We start from the raw sequence: 14,658 nt of genomic DNA, 5'->3' as shown, positions 1-14,658 counted from the left end.
ATTTAGCCATTTAAATCAGCTGTGTTAAATCAAGGACACATCTAAAACCTGCAGTATAAAAGATGGATGCAACTCCTGTAATGCCAGCAACATAAAGTCACGAAGTCCTGTTAGGAAGCTTTGATGTTTTGAAACTGGACGTTAATTGGCTAATAGCTTGAAAATTGCAAGGCTAATCCTCCTTTCTGACACTTAAAATCATCAAAATTAAAATTCTCTCTGTGTTTACTTAGGCCCATTTTCCCATAGACTACTGTAGGACTGATGTTTATCGGAAGTCTTTTTGACAGCCAACTACAATCAAGGGAAACTAACAGGCCTGCTAGCATTTAGAAATGCTGCAGGTTTAAGGCTTAATTTTTCACATTCAAAAGGTTTGCTTCTATTTCATACAAATGGTGGTGTAAAGTCATGCTGTGTATTCAAGGCAAGTTTCTAACTAGCTGTACATATAAAACAAACTGAAGAAACAGCATTTATTCTGGGTTTCAGCAACACAAAATAAAGAATATCTTAATAAATGCAAGAATAAAACAAAAACCTCATCCAGATAAGCCTAAGCTTATGGATAACATGGGTAAATTAAACATATGCCCTCAATATTTGAAACTTGAGGAATTCTTAATAATAATTTTTTTAAAAGTCAGGGATGGGGGACTCCAGACCTCAAGGGCCAGTGTCCTGCAGGTTTTAGATATCACCCTGAGTCAACACACCTGAATCAAATGATTAGTTAATTACCAGAAAATAAGGAAAGGTATAGGTTACTTTAAAAACTTATAAACAAAATGTTTGTATTAATATGGCACGCCACATTGATATCATTTGCTTATAATTTGTTTTGGTAACAAGACAACATTACTGGGTCAACTTATCTTCAAAAATGTGTCTGTTTAACTTTACATCAGTGTGTTTGGCAGTGTAGAAACTGATAAAACTGTGTTCTCCTGTTTATTTTTGTTCTGTTTTACTATTCAAATGGATCTTTTTTAGGACATTTCAAAAAGACATTATTGCAAAAAAAAATTCACATTATGTAAAAACAAAAATCACATTTTGACACAAGTCCAGCTTAATTGAAAAGTATCCTGCAGTTTCACATCAGCAGTACCCACAGTCCATTTGGCTCTGCTGGTGTGAATGAAGCTTTGCCTTTCCATTCACACCGCAGCACAAAACAATCGGAAACATCCCTGTGTAGTTTCAAACAAACGTGATCCCTGTTGGACTGTGTTAGTGAGATAAAGTCGGAGGAAGGGGAAAGGTCAGAGAAAGGTGAAGGTGCTTGATTTGAGCCATAGGGCGTCTTTCATTACGGGAAGATGTTGTTCTTTTAATATCAAATTGATCTCTGTCCAGCTGGCCATAAAGCCTACTTGTTTTCTGTAGTAAGGGGCAGCTGCCGCCTCGAGATTACAGCTTGCAGAGTCTGCCATAGTGCTCACCACTTAACAAGAAAGGAAGTGAAATATGCATGTTTTCACCGAGTCCAAAACACAACAAAGATGGATGACAATTCTTCAATAGTGGCCCTCAGCCACATCTTAGACAGACACATAATGAGAATGTGTTATCGTTTCCCTCTGTTATTGTTAAAGATGTCTGAAGGCAAAATTTACTTTTCTGGAAATGTGCTTTATAACCAAAGGTCATGGAATAATCGCATGTTAGAAAGCAAGTGCAGAGGTCAGGAAGGGTACACGAGAGGAATCTGGAGCAAAGTTCTTTAATGGTGCTGATTTATGAATTGATTAAGCCTGGTGAAGTGTAGCAAGCTTCCCAGCAGTTGGGCCATGGGGCAATAAATGAGCTCAAAGCAGTGGGTAGCGCAGCTGTTTTTCAAAACATGAAGAAGGGGAAGTGTTTATTTGGACAGTTGTGTCAAATAATGAAGGAGAATTTAATATAATGCTTTAGTCACTGGCCAGGGGGAGTCTGAAACGTGTGTGAAGGCCTCAGTGTCTGTAACAGTCAGATGTCCACCACACCCAGTCTGTCAGACACTCACAGAGTTTTCCAAATATCTGCTACTGGGACAATGACTTTGCAATTTGCCAGTACCCAGCTTAAGTAAACACAGTAGTTCCTTAAATAGTTTCCTCTTTAAAAACTTCCTCGATAAACCGACGTTGGGTCTACAAAAGCGATGAAACTGTGTTACATGTCAAACTTTAGCATGCAACAGTTGCTACCGCGGCTGGTGTCATATTGCCAGCTAGTCTTCAAACTGATTGTCCGGTTTGTCTCCCTTAGGGTTCCATCGACTAGTCGCTACACTGTTTAAAGTTAAAAATCTATATATCATAATAACAGCAAACAACCGAGCAGTACCTTACCTGTCCGTACCTTTGAAATGCTATTAATCCACCGGAGCGTTTCGTCTCTCTCTGCTGTCCCAGCCCAGGAAGGGAGACCCGGAAACCGCTTCCCTGAGTCCGCCCTCGTCCCAATGTCTTTTCGTTACCAACGGCTACCGTACAGCGCCACTGACGCCATTTCGGCTCAACTGCTAGAAAGGCGTAAGTAGGAATGTATCATTAGGCAGAACCAATATGGTTACTTCAGCGGAACAGTTTCTTTGGTACTTTACCTTGTAACGGTTTTTCTTTCTGCCGTGGAAAACGTTAAATATACAACTCTGCGATAGAAGTTGTAACTATCTTATTAAAAATTTTATGTTTCCCAAGAATCCGCCGAATTATGTAATCTTATGTTAACGATGAGAGAATCGCTTAATTTATCTCAAAGTGGGTAAATTCTGCTAAACAAAAAAAAAAGCTAAACAAAGTTACAGGCTAACAAAATAAGTAGAACTCAAAAAATTAAATTCAATACGAGAAAAAAAATATCTCAATAAAGTAAAAAAAAAAAAAACGAATTTGAAATAAAAGTAAATTAAATACAATAAAGCAAAAATAAGTATATATTCAAATAAATAATTTTTAGCATTTAAATTTGGAATTAAATGGACATTTTTAATGTATTATTTTAATTTATTATACAATAAAGTAAAACAGGAAAATAGATGTAAATATGACTTATAAAATGTACTCTACTTGTTGTATTTGTTATTTAAAATCCCTCAGCCAAGACAATTCTTTCACTGAGAGTTATATTTTGGTAGTACCACCTTAAGCAGATTAAAAGTTCTCCCAAGTTCAAATCAAGCCTGCTACACTGAACATATCCTGGAGTAAAATTCCACTTTGTGCTGGTAGGACTGTATGAATCCTATGTGAGGCTTTTAGAATTTGAAATCTGCCTGCGCCACCAAGGGCACTTGACAGGAAAAGTCAACTCATTGCAGTCATTGGGCGCAAACCCTCCAGTCCAAACACTAAACATATAAAATTAGCTGTAGATAGTTTATGAACTTAAAATAATCTATTTAAAAGTGCAAGTTGACTGCAAATGATTGACTGAAGATGAAGGTGAAATTAAGACAAAACAACAGTAATAAAGAAAAGCATTAAAAAAAAAACTCTTGTTGTACTTGTACTTCAAAGATAAGTGGACATATTTAAAAATCAGATTTGTACTTCTTTTCTGACTAATGGGTTAGACAAATATAATATTCCTATGAGAATAGGTGTGAAATGATAATTATACCCAACAGACAAGTTGCATTATCCTCCATGTCTGAAGAATCAATAGCAAGTGCCGTGATTCATCACACCACTGCACTTCAGCTGTTCCACAACGTTAACGCGCACACAGAGGACTGCCATAAAATCTCTTCACCCCTCTCCCGCCCCCTCTATTCATTGTAAATAACTGTTCAAACTCACAATGCGCTCTGGACCGCTTTATTCAGTCGGTCAACTTCCCTGCGCTTTCATTGGTCCCTTGAGGATGCGGACGCAGCGGATTGGAGGAAAGTTTCTCTCCGAGTCCACACACCCCCACCTCGCAGATATTCGTGGTCCGGTGAGACTGTGATTCCAGTTGTTTTCACATCCCCTCGCTAACAAAGAGACTGGGAGCTGCTGCCTTACATCTCTGCGTAAACGTAACGAGTGATGCGAGACTAACGACTCACCCTCCTGTATCGAGTTGAGAAGGAAGAAGACAAAAGCAAAAACCGCACTTTGCTTTCAAGGAGAGAAACAAGCGGAGAGTTTAAGCACCTTCACGCGGACCTGACTGAACATAACAAGAGTGAAAATGGTGTCGGCCGGACTGGAGATTTTGGGACTTTCCATGTGCGTAATTGGCTCGCTCCTGGTGATGGTTGCGTGCGGGTTACCTATGTGGAAGGTGACGGCTTTCATCGAAGCCAACATCGTGGTGGCTCAAACGCTCTGGGACGGCTTGTGGATGTCGTGTGTGGTGCAGAGCACGGGGCAGATGCAGTGCAAGGTGCACGACTCCGTCCTCGCTCTCTCCCACGACCTGCAGGCGGCCAGAGCGCTCACCATCATCTCCTCCGTGATGGGAGTGCTGGGTCTCATGGTTGTGATTGCGGGGGCACAGTGTACCAACTGTATCCGCACTGAGTACATCAAGGCTCGGGTGGTGAACGCCGGTGGGGTGATCTACATCCTCAGTGGCCTGTTTGTACTCGTGCCCCTTTGCTGGATGGCAAACAACATTATATCGGACTTTTACAACCCGCAGGTGCCCGCATCCAAGAAGAGGGAGATCGGCGCTGCGCTCTACATCGGCTGGGCGGCCACAGCGCTGCTGCTGATCGGAGGAGCGCTGCTGTGCTGCTCCTGTCCTTCCAGCGGGAACTCGGGATATTCAGTAAAATACGCACAGACCAAAAGAGCCGCCACGCAGAACGGGGACTATGACAAGAGGAATTATGTGTAGCTATGTGGCTCCCAGGAGGTGACGCCCAATAGTGAACCTGCCGCTTTTGAAAAAAACTGTTTTTTACGGACTTTATCTTTGCACCAGCAGTTTGTTTGTTTTTTTCATAAATTTAAACTTTGAAAATCAGTGGAACCACCTCTATTGTTTTTACACTGGCCCTTCAATACGCTCGGACCACGTCCTTTATGTGTCTGTCTACAGGAGATTAAACAAAGACTATCAACTACAGGAGGTAGCTCACGACGTATATAAAAAAAGAGTATCTTTCTTAGGTACCAGCTTTGTAAATTCTCGAAATTATTAGTATTTTGAATTGTTTACTGCTGTAACTACATATTGTTGTTGTTTTTTTCTTTTATTGAGGAACTCTAGCCACCGAAAAATATAGGCTGTTCTTTTGCCTTGATGTGCATTGTCAGCACAACCTTGTACAGTAACTGAGAATGTTTGCACTCCCACACGTTCAAAGACCAGTTTCCTTTAGGGGGACAATTGACAACAATGTCAAAGTAAAATGTTGTGTCAAAGCCCGCATAAATCTCAGATAAGCTTTTGTTTTGCTCAGAAGTTAATAGGAGTGGGGTGGCTTTGAGGCTTGCTCTTATTTTGGACCTGTAGATTCTGGAGATTTGGCCTATATGTGACATGAAAATGTGCAACAGATGCAGTGTAGGCTACAGTCTCGAGAACCTGCAACTCTTCCCTTCATTGCAGGAAGTCTTTTGTTTTTTCGCAATTTCCAGAAATAAACTTTGTTTTCTGTTATTGATGTTTGATGTAATGATTCCATATTCATGTATCTGAAGATGCAATACTGTTTCATTTTATTAAGATTAAACTGAATATATTGTATATAATCCTCATTTGAAGTGTTTTTTAGTGCTAAAGTCTGAGTTATGATGGTCTGCAGGGGCAGGAGTGCCCTCCATAGCTGTGTGTAAGACTTGCCGTTCCCATCATGAATCCATAAACCAACCCCCACGGCGGGAGAAAGTATTTTGGTTAGCCATAGAAATCCAGATGACAATACCCATTCAGCCAGAGTGGGGCTCTGCTGTTCAACTCACAATACCCCCACCCCCCTTCAGACCACCTCCCCTCCCCTCCTCATCCGCAGTCAGTGAAAGATGTTCAAATTAAAGCTGTGGAGAAGCTGCTGCAATCGTTGTCCTGCAAGTCACTCCATTCATTCATTCATAAGTCTTCACATCTTCTTCCACCAAGGTGCTAAGTTAGGCGGGCTCCATGACAAATTGGTACAGAGCAATTAGTTTACTTACTTCACAGGTGAGGAATTTACTCAAAACACTGGGGATTGCTTTGGTATATTAAGGTAATGAAGTTACAGTCCTATTTAAACAGTGGGAACAACAGGGGAAAAATACACAAGATATTCCAATAACAGCTCTCTGATTTAGAACTGTGACTGGATTACAGAAGCTTATGCATACTTGTTTTGCTGGTGACTTACGAATCTTAGCAGGTCATATGCCCTCTTAAAAGTTCAAAATATGGCCACGCAGAGAGGCTGCATACAGTCAGGATATAGGGCGATCAGTGGACCTCTAGTAACACACATAAGAAATACTTCATGGTAGATTAAAATTATCATCAGAGACTCAGGGTGCCCACAATTGTAAGTTGAATATGCAGTTAAGAAAACAACAAAGGTTTCACTGAGACTACAGCAAGTTTCCAGCATGTTCAACCATATCACAAGGTCCTCATCTATAAGTTTGATAGAATATTTCCATTTCAAGGTCTACTTACTTGCATTTTCTGAAAGATATGAAAAAAGCACAAGTTCAATAAGAAACTGATAAAAAAAAAAACTGCTCATTGATTGGACACAGGAGGGCAGAGTGTTGCAAAGAGAGCGGGGGCTCACACTTGCAAGGGTCTGTCACCTTTAGTTTTTAGTCTTGCTCCCAAGTCCTGATCAACACCCGAGAGTCCCGGTGAGGTGTGCAAAAGTGGGTGCTTCATCATGCAGACTCCCAAAGAGGAAAGCCTAAGCTTTGAATTGGATTCTGGAGCCAGTGCAGTGAGATCGGCAGAGGTGTGATGTGAGGAGCTGAAGGATGGAGGAGCTGGTAAGGAGCTTTGCAGCAGCATTTTGTATGAGTGCTAGACAACCCAAGGAGAAGGCAGTGAGCTGCAGTAGTCAAGGCGAGAGGAAATAAAAGCAGGAATAACAAACTCCATTTCACATTTAGATATAATAGGACTACATTTGTGAAATTAGTCAACTGTTAACATCAGAATTCAGTGAAAACTCCTTATAAAACGTCACTCCAAGATCTCTGATAGCTGATTTGAGATCACCAAAATTACTTTTTTCCCAAACGGTAAATGGTACAGCTTTTATTTATTGATGTCAGACTGAATATCTTTGGAAATTAGACTATGAATCCAACAAAATGACCATGTTTTTAATGGCAATCTTTGCTTTTAGTCTAAATAATAAAATGTGAGTAATTTGTAACTTCAATAACTGTTAATCATACTTTTATGTTTACCTATAAATCCACAGGTTATCATAACCTAATCTACATGGAATGTTGTTGCACAGTAAAACATGTTCTACTAGACAGAGTAACATAATCAGGCTAAGACTGGCTTACAGTAAGCGCTCACACTTTGTGGCCTGTATGGGTTTTCCTACACAAAGACACTCATGGGAAGCTGCAGCGTGTTCTGCCTCAGTGAGATGTTTTTCTTTTTCAGATTGTTAGTTCCACTCTTCTTCACAGAGGGTGACGAAGCACAGTGTGTGTGTCTGTCTGCGTGAGTAACGGGTTAAGTGAGTGTATGTATGTGTGAGTATTGAAAGAGCTGGAATGGGGGTGCACATTTAAAAAAGGCCCTCATTTCTCTTAGGAGGGAGGCAAATAGGGCCGGCGACGTCACTCAATGGACGCTCGCCATTGTAACCAGCCAGAACCTGCAGTTGCCTGGCTACGGGAGCCTATAATGTGGTGGTATGGATGAGCCTAATAAAAGGCCTGGCTAGCAGACATTCCAGTAACTATGGACACACACACGCACATACAATCACACACACACACACACACACACACAAACATACGCACAGCCTATCCACAGCAGTCTGGAAGATGAAGGAGGGATTTACTTAAAGCCTTTAATGGTCACTGCAAAAATGGCCGAGACAGCAAAAGCATATTTTCTTCATTGTGTTTCATCCAAAGAGCAAATGTTGCCATATGTTTTGAAACATGCACACAAACAAACACATGCGAAACGGATGACACAGCACACAGAGAACAACTAAACTTGACCTCTGAGCGAGAGGCCATACAGTTAAGGCTGTGTCAAAAGGCGATCAGCTTGATCGCTGATTTCAGATTTGTGTCACGAATGAGCGACGTGTGTTTTTTCAGGGTTGAGTTAAGAAGTTGACTCTCATGGCTTGAACCTTGACCTCTGGAGCTGGTCACGGGTCAGGCTGCAGATCGGCTCCCTCCACTGATCAGGCATGATCTAATCGAAGCCGAGCCTCAAACTTCGGATCAGGGTCACAACCCTTAGTCTGAGCTCCTCACACCAGCTGATAACGGCTCTTGGAACAATTGGTCACTTTAAAACTTAACATTACAGGACAATGATATTACAAAGCCTCCAAAGCAGCGTAAACGAGTCATGAAACAAGAGAACTGAGTAATGCTTTTACTGACTGAGTAAGACTTGCACCAGAGCCAGCAGGTGCATACAATCTACAGACCTCCCAGCTGGACACAGCTTACTCACAGACAGCAAAGCCAAGAGTCTGCAGGTGGTTAAACGTGGAGGACAAATGTGGCTTTGTACATAGAGTTAAAGACCCCATGAGTCATTTGTTTGAGAAACAATGAGAGAGCTAGATGGAGATGGAGATCAGAAGAAAAAAAAAAACTCCACGTTCTTTCCTCCAGTGTGTCCAGAAAGTTTACAGCTTGACTCACGGCTTTTTGTCAGAGTCCAGTAGCACAACCAGGCTTCCTGTGCAGGGGGACAGCAGAACAGGAAACAGGAACAGGAAGGAACATGGAGGGTGCGGAGAGGAGGAGGAGTAGAAGTGTAACGTGTGTGTGTATGTGTTTGTAGATGGAGCCCTGTGGTTTGGGTAAACTACTCCTTAGGCTTCAGTATTCACACAAACACAGGTACAGATAAATGTATGACTTTGCATATGACAACCCTCTGTTTCATGCTAGGTTAGTGGTTTGATGCAATCATAACATATAATTGCTCATCTGTGGGTTGAGAACAGACATTCCTCAAACATTAAAATATCCATCTGGATTATGTAAAAGTGAAGATGTTAAGTTTGTTTACTTTTTGCGCTTCACAGAACAGCAAAGACATTATCACATGTAAACAAACATCAGGTCAAATCTGGAAAATAGGGACACGTGATTTATCTTTTACCGGGAAAAGGACAAATCCCTTTATCTCTTTACCCCTTGAAAGATAACTAGAAGGAACCCTTGAAATTTTTTTTCTGAACCTAGTGTTTCAGGCCTGCTTATTGAACAAAAAGACTGGATGTGCATCAGAAGTTAGTGTGGGTGGTCTCTGCCTATGTAGCTACCTGGAAACTACTAATGGTGGTCAAGTCACGTCTTTATTGGTAAATACTGAGGTGTCAAAGCTTGTCATTAAGGGTACAAGGGAAATTATCAAATGTTGCTTTTATGAGGAGAATAGTTAAAAATAAATTCACCCATTTTTATACTGTAGGGCCTAAGTCCAGCATTTAAAATGAGCATATTGTATTAATTTCCTGCTTCTCTTTTAGACGAGCTTAACATGATTCAGAACTCAAAATAATCCTTTTTTTTCTTGCACTGGTGCAGCCCCTGATCTCATCCTCTGCCCAAGACAAACTATTTTAGCTCCTTAATCTTTAAGGCCAGTCTCCCTTTGAGCCAACTTTCTTTTGATTGGCTGCATGTCACAAACAGAAGGTCCTATGAAGAGAACTATGTGCTCAGAGCCACAGCATCATATACCTCAAACAGTTAGCAGAAAAATAACCTGTATGCACGTATATACAGACACATGAAAAAGAAAGTTATCACAGGACTCTATGGAGTCAAACCTACTTTGGTTCATTGAGTTTTGCAGGTGTTTGTTTTTGCGCAGCTCACTTAAGATGAGCCACAATTTTTCAGTCAGGTTGAAGTCTGGACTTAATTGTAACACCTCGATTCTCTTTATTTTCAGCTGTGCTTTTATTTGGTGCTGTGCTTGGGATCATTCTTCTGTTGCATGACAGTCTGGGCCAAGCATTAGCTGACAGCTAATGCTGTCTGTTTGCTGATAGAGCTGATGAGAGGTGAAAAGTCTTCAAGGAAACTTAAAGAAGTCCAGACGCTTTTCTTTCCAAGCTCCTTAGACTATGATGATGTGGATGACTGAGAACCTTCACAGACATCAGACAGACATCATCACTTATGACTTTATGATACTTTAGAATACAGAGGAGTTCACGGTCAGCTCAGTGCCTGCCAGGTGCCCATGGCCAGTGGCTGCAAAACAAGCTGAAATCATCACCCCTTCACCACCATGTTTGACCGTTGGTATGAGGTGTTCGTGCTGTTATGGTTTTCTCCAAATCCGGCACTGTGCATTATGATCAGACATCTCTACTTGGGTCTCAGCTGTCCAAAGGACATTGTCTTGTGGTTTGTTCAGATGTTATTTTGCAAACCCTAGCCGTGCTCTCATTCTCATTCAAGAGACTTTCTCCTGGCAACCCTTTTAAACCATAGCCTGTTCAGGGTTCTTGTAATTGCACCGTCATGAACATTTATTGTGCTAACTGAGGCTGGCAGGATATGAGCTGAAGCTCTTGGTTTTTTTGCAGTATCTTTGAGCACTCTGTTTAAGTACTTGTATTGATACAAGTACAATGTTATTTGAAATCCCCAAACTTCTAAAACTTTTAAAATGTATCAAATATCTCAAATATCTCAAATATCTGTAAGGAAATGTGTATTTAAAGCCATATAGAGAATTATTTGCCTGAACCGATTTTGCAACTTAAATAAAACACTCAAGATTTTTGTATTTTGCTCAATGTACATTTAGTAAAGCTCAGATAAGGTTGTGAAAAACAGATTTAACGTGTTATTTAATAGGTTGTTAAAATGTTTATCTACGACATAATTCAGGGATAATTCAACCTCCAAATTCTATTGATGCATTTACTTTATTGGTAATATTTAAATCCTTATGTATACATCATGTAAAAACTATGTTGACAGCTCTCCCATTTTAAACAGGAATACTGTGGCATGTTTGAGAAATCAGAAGATGCATTATGTAGGCCCATAAATATCAAATTCTACTGGACAAGAACTTTCAGTAACTGTTACCTGCTGGTAAATGTATGATAAAGTGAATTATTCTTTCAAATCTGTATTTGCTTGATCTGTTAACAAGCAACAGGTTGATCATATCAATTAAAAATATGTCACAGATTATTCCCACTTACCCCCCGAAAAAGCATCTAAACCTTTAAAACTTTAACCCATCAAATCTCAATATTTACAACAAGGCATGCCAAATATTTACTCTCACTTTCCCAAAAATGACACAATATTTAGATTTTCATGTATAATTTAAGACAAGCCAACAACATTTCTACAGCGAGTGTTTTCTTAAAAGTGCGTAAACAGAGAGCACAGGGATGGTTGTATCTCAAAAATATGAGCGGGGAGAAATTCAAACAGGGAGTCTCTACTCCTTCCATGCCAGTCTGAGTGAGATCATGTTTCGGTATATCTTCAAATGGACATTTTAAATACCTGGACACATAACAACTTCATCGCACACATATACGAGTGGGTACGATGGATGAGTTAAAGTAGTGAATGGCAGCCCTCTGCTGAGATGAAGAGGAGTGCTGGCAGCATGAGGAATGTCTGGGTGTGATCAGGAGACATTTCTGATTTGGCATGGTTAGCAAAACGTATGTTATGTCACCACCAGCACTGTTTATTACTCCTGTTGCTATAAAGGGCTGCGATACAGGCAGTACTTTAACTTTGGCTTCTATTTGGACTCCCGTTCAAACATAGGATATGGCAATCAGTGGTTTAGTAAACAAACACTATCTAAACCACGTACACAAACAGGATCAGGATTTAGATGCACAAAGTGTATTGTTTCTGCACTAATTACATCTTGCAGGAAAACTTGGGACTCTTGAAAAGAAAAAACCTGAATTTGATATGTGGAAAAATTAAAGGTAGAACAAGGAAACTCATGTTAGTGTGTGTTTTGTTTTTGTCTTTTTCTTCCTGAGCTTTCTGTCTGTGTTCATGGGACCATAGGTTATTTTGAAGAAAGAAAGTTGTTCTGCTTGTTATCCATTAAAGGGTGTCCTGCATGACTGAGCCACCCACCACAGGAAATGGCAAAAAAAGACACTCTCATCACACCCGACTGTGTTTGAGCCTGCCCTCCTTCAACTTCCCTTCAGTTTTTCTGCTTGACATCCCAGTGTGCAAACACACAAATGTAACAGGAATGTCATGCAGATTAGGGTTTTCTATGCAAAAAAACATCCTGTGGAAAGCATATTTATACATAAACAGACCTTGTATTAGTGTAATTATCATGGTTATAGTCTAGATTGGTTACATTATTGTCCACAAGTCTTGAGACATCACTCGTTTCTTTATATTTTGCTTGGAAAATGGGTAAAGGTGCATACATAGAAATACAGTATATAAAGCAGAGTTTCAATTCTAACGAGCTTAAAAGTCAATATTAAAAGTATGACCAGCAAGTTCTTTAACACAGCCGGCACTAAGCTATCTGCAGGCTTCTTAAAGGACATTCAAGGCTCTTCTTCTTTGGCAGCCTTTTCATTCTCTGTCAAGTTGATCCAACACTGCTTTAATAATGTTGAGGTCGAGGCTCCGAGGAGGCCAGTCCACAACTGATAGTGCTCCAGTGTGTGTGTTTTTTATCCAGGTGTGCTTTAGTTGCATTGGCAGTGTTTGGGAACATTGCCATACTGAAAAATTAGGTGGTTTCCAATCAGACCCTTTTCAAATAATACTGAGTGGTGGACAAAAAGCAACCTTTTTCTTTCTGCATTCATAATTCCATCAATTTTGACAACATCCACCACTGGCCTCAAAACATGACACTTCATCGTGATTTACAAATGGCTGCAGACACTCATGTTGTGCCTCTCTCTTGACCTCTTCTGTTCATACTGACAGAAATGTGATCCAAAAATTTCAAAATGTCATCACTCCGTAAGGCCTGTTTTCATTGAGATTCAGTCCAGTTCTTGTGTAATTTGGCATTCCTCAACCTTTTCTCCAGCTCCATCTTGCTTAGTTATTCGAATCATTTCTGATGAGGATTGAGTAAACAGTAGACTGATCAACTGAAGGCCCAGAAGCACCTCTCAGGCCCTGCGTCATATCTTTGCTGCTAATCTCTTTTGCTTGAAAGCATTTTAAAACAAAAGAGAACAGACCAATTCAGGAAATAACACCGCCAACTGTGAGAGGGTTTGAAGAGGTTAAAGGTCGTAGGGGTTAGGGATCATTAAGGGCAGCTGTGGGCTGACAGGGTGAGACGAAAGCAGCAGCAGCAGTGCAGGAAATAAAGGTTTTAAGGTGATGATATTTGTACTGTTGAGTTTGTGTAAAAAGTTCGTATAGGACTGTGGATCACGATCTGCTCACAGCATGACGGAGAGACTCTAAGTCTCTGGCTGTCCAGAGGATTGTCAAAGACAGAGAAGGAACAGGAGTAAAAACAGCTGGTGCTCCTTTTTTATGGATTTTGATGAATGTGCAAATTTCTGAGAGTTTATTTAAAGAAAGGACACGAGCAGGTGAAACAAAAGGAACCACTTATGGTATCAACCAGCATGTAAGTAATTAATGAAACAACATTTTGTTGTTCTATAGGTTGTCATTGTTAGAAAGACAAACTACTCAGGTGTGCCGTGGCACTAGATAAAAAGTCTGATTAACCAAAGTAATTAGAGTTTGCTAGGATCAGGAATGCCTATACATCAAGCGGACCAATAAATGAATGGAGAAGGCCAACACAACCAGAGCCAGCGGTATTTGTGTACATGTCAGCAGATAAGAAAGAAGTATGAGTGCAGAAATGTCAAACACACTAAAAATTGTGCAGTTAGCAATGTTTATGCGTGTTACTGATATGTGTATGTAACGGATTATGTGAATTAAAGTTTATTAAAGGATTAGCGAGCCCTTGTTATGGCAAAACTGAAACACTACGCTTAAACATAAAAGTTGTATGGAGTGTTTAAATGTAGATCATAACAGTGTATCATAAAAGTCAGAAAATACTGTATCAGCCCCCCCACCCCACCCCTCTCCCATCACCCACATCATTACTCCACCAACATCCCACAAAGCCCCACTAAGCAGCTCAGTCCTGTTGAGGCAACAGTACTGTTTGTGTGAAGCCTTGAAAAATCTCTTCTGCACATTTACACATTGACTGTATGGTCCTGCCTTTGGGGAGCTGTTTTCCTCAGTGTGTGTGTGTGTCTGGTCTGTAACGTGCCACATTCCTCGTATGCAGAGCAGCGTAAAGGGCAGTGGCCCCACTTCACCAGAGGTGCAAGAGGGGGGTGGTGGAGAGCAAAGTGATTGATGGCTGAGGGGGAGAAGGCCAAACAGGTGGATGTGCCGCGGGAACATCCAGTGAGCAGATCTCGTTATTTGCAACTTTGTCATGTCTCCACCCTTGTAACAACATATAAATAACAATGTATAAATGTATAACAAACAACAGAGAAAGGTGCTAGCCATTTATAATAAAGCCCATGAT

At 40.6% G+C, this 14,658-nt stretch overlaps 2 protein-coding genes across 2 annotated transcripts in view; one reads left to right on the top strand and one right to left on the bottom strand.

The window, feature by feature from the left end:
* Positions 1-2,476, bottom strand: part of LOC146376411 (septin-2) — a 28,108-nt gene extending 25,632 nt beyond the window's left edge. Inside the window, exon 1 of the mRNA XM_084945891.1 lies at positions 2,337-2,476. The gene's annotated coding sequence lies outside the window, so the exon portion shown is untranslated. The remainder of the gene's footprint in view (positions 1-2,336) is intronic.
* Positions 2,477-3,849: 1,373 nt separating this feature from the next.
* cldn5a (claudin 5a) lies at positions 3,850-5,675 on the top strand. Its single transcript, XM_084946655.1, has one exon. It carries the CDS (start codon positions 4,165-4,167, stop codon positions 4,813-4,815), a length of 651 nt encoding a protein of 216 aa, XP_084802781.1. The 5' UTR covers positions 3,850-4,164; the 3' UTR covers positions 4,816-5,675.
* The last annotated feature ends 8,983 nt before the right edge of the window (positions 5,676-14,658 follow it).

This window comes from Perissodus microlepis, chromosome 12 (genome assembly GCF_051167445.1).
Source record: "Perissodus microlepis isolate ML-2025 ecotype Zambia chromosome 12, ASM5116744v1, whole genome shotgun sequence".
NCBI classification, from domain to species: Eukaryota; Metazoa; Chordata; class Actinopteri; order Cichliformes; family Cichlidae; genus Perissodus; species Perissodus microlepis.
Note: the sequence above shows the minus strand (reverse complement) of the source record. Positions and strands in the feature narration are given on the sequence as shown.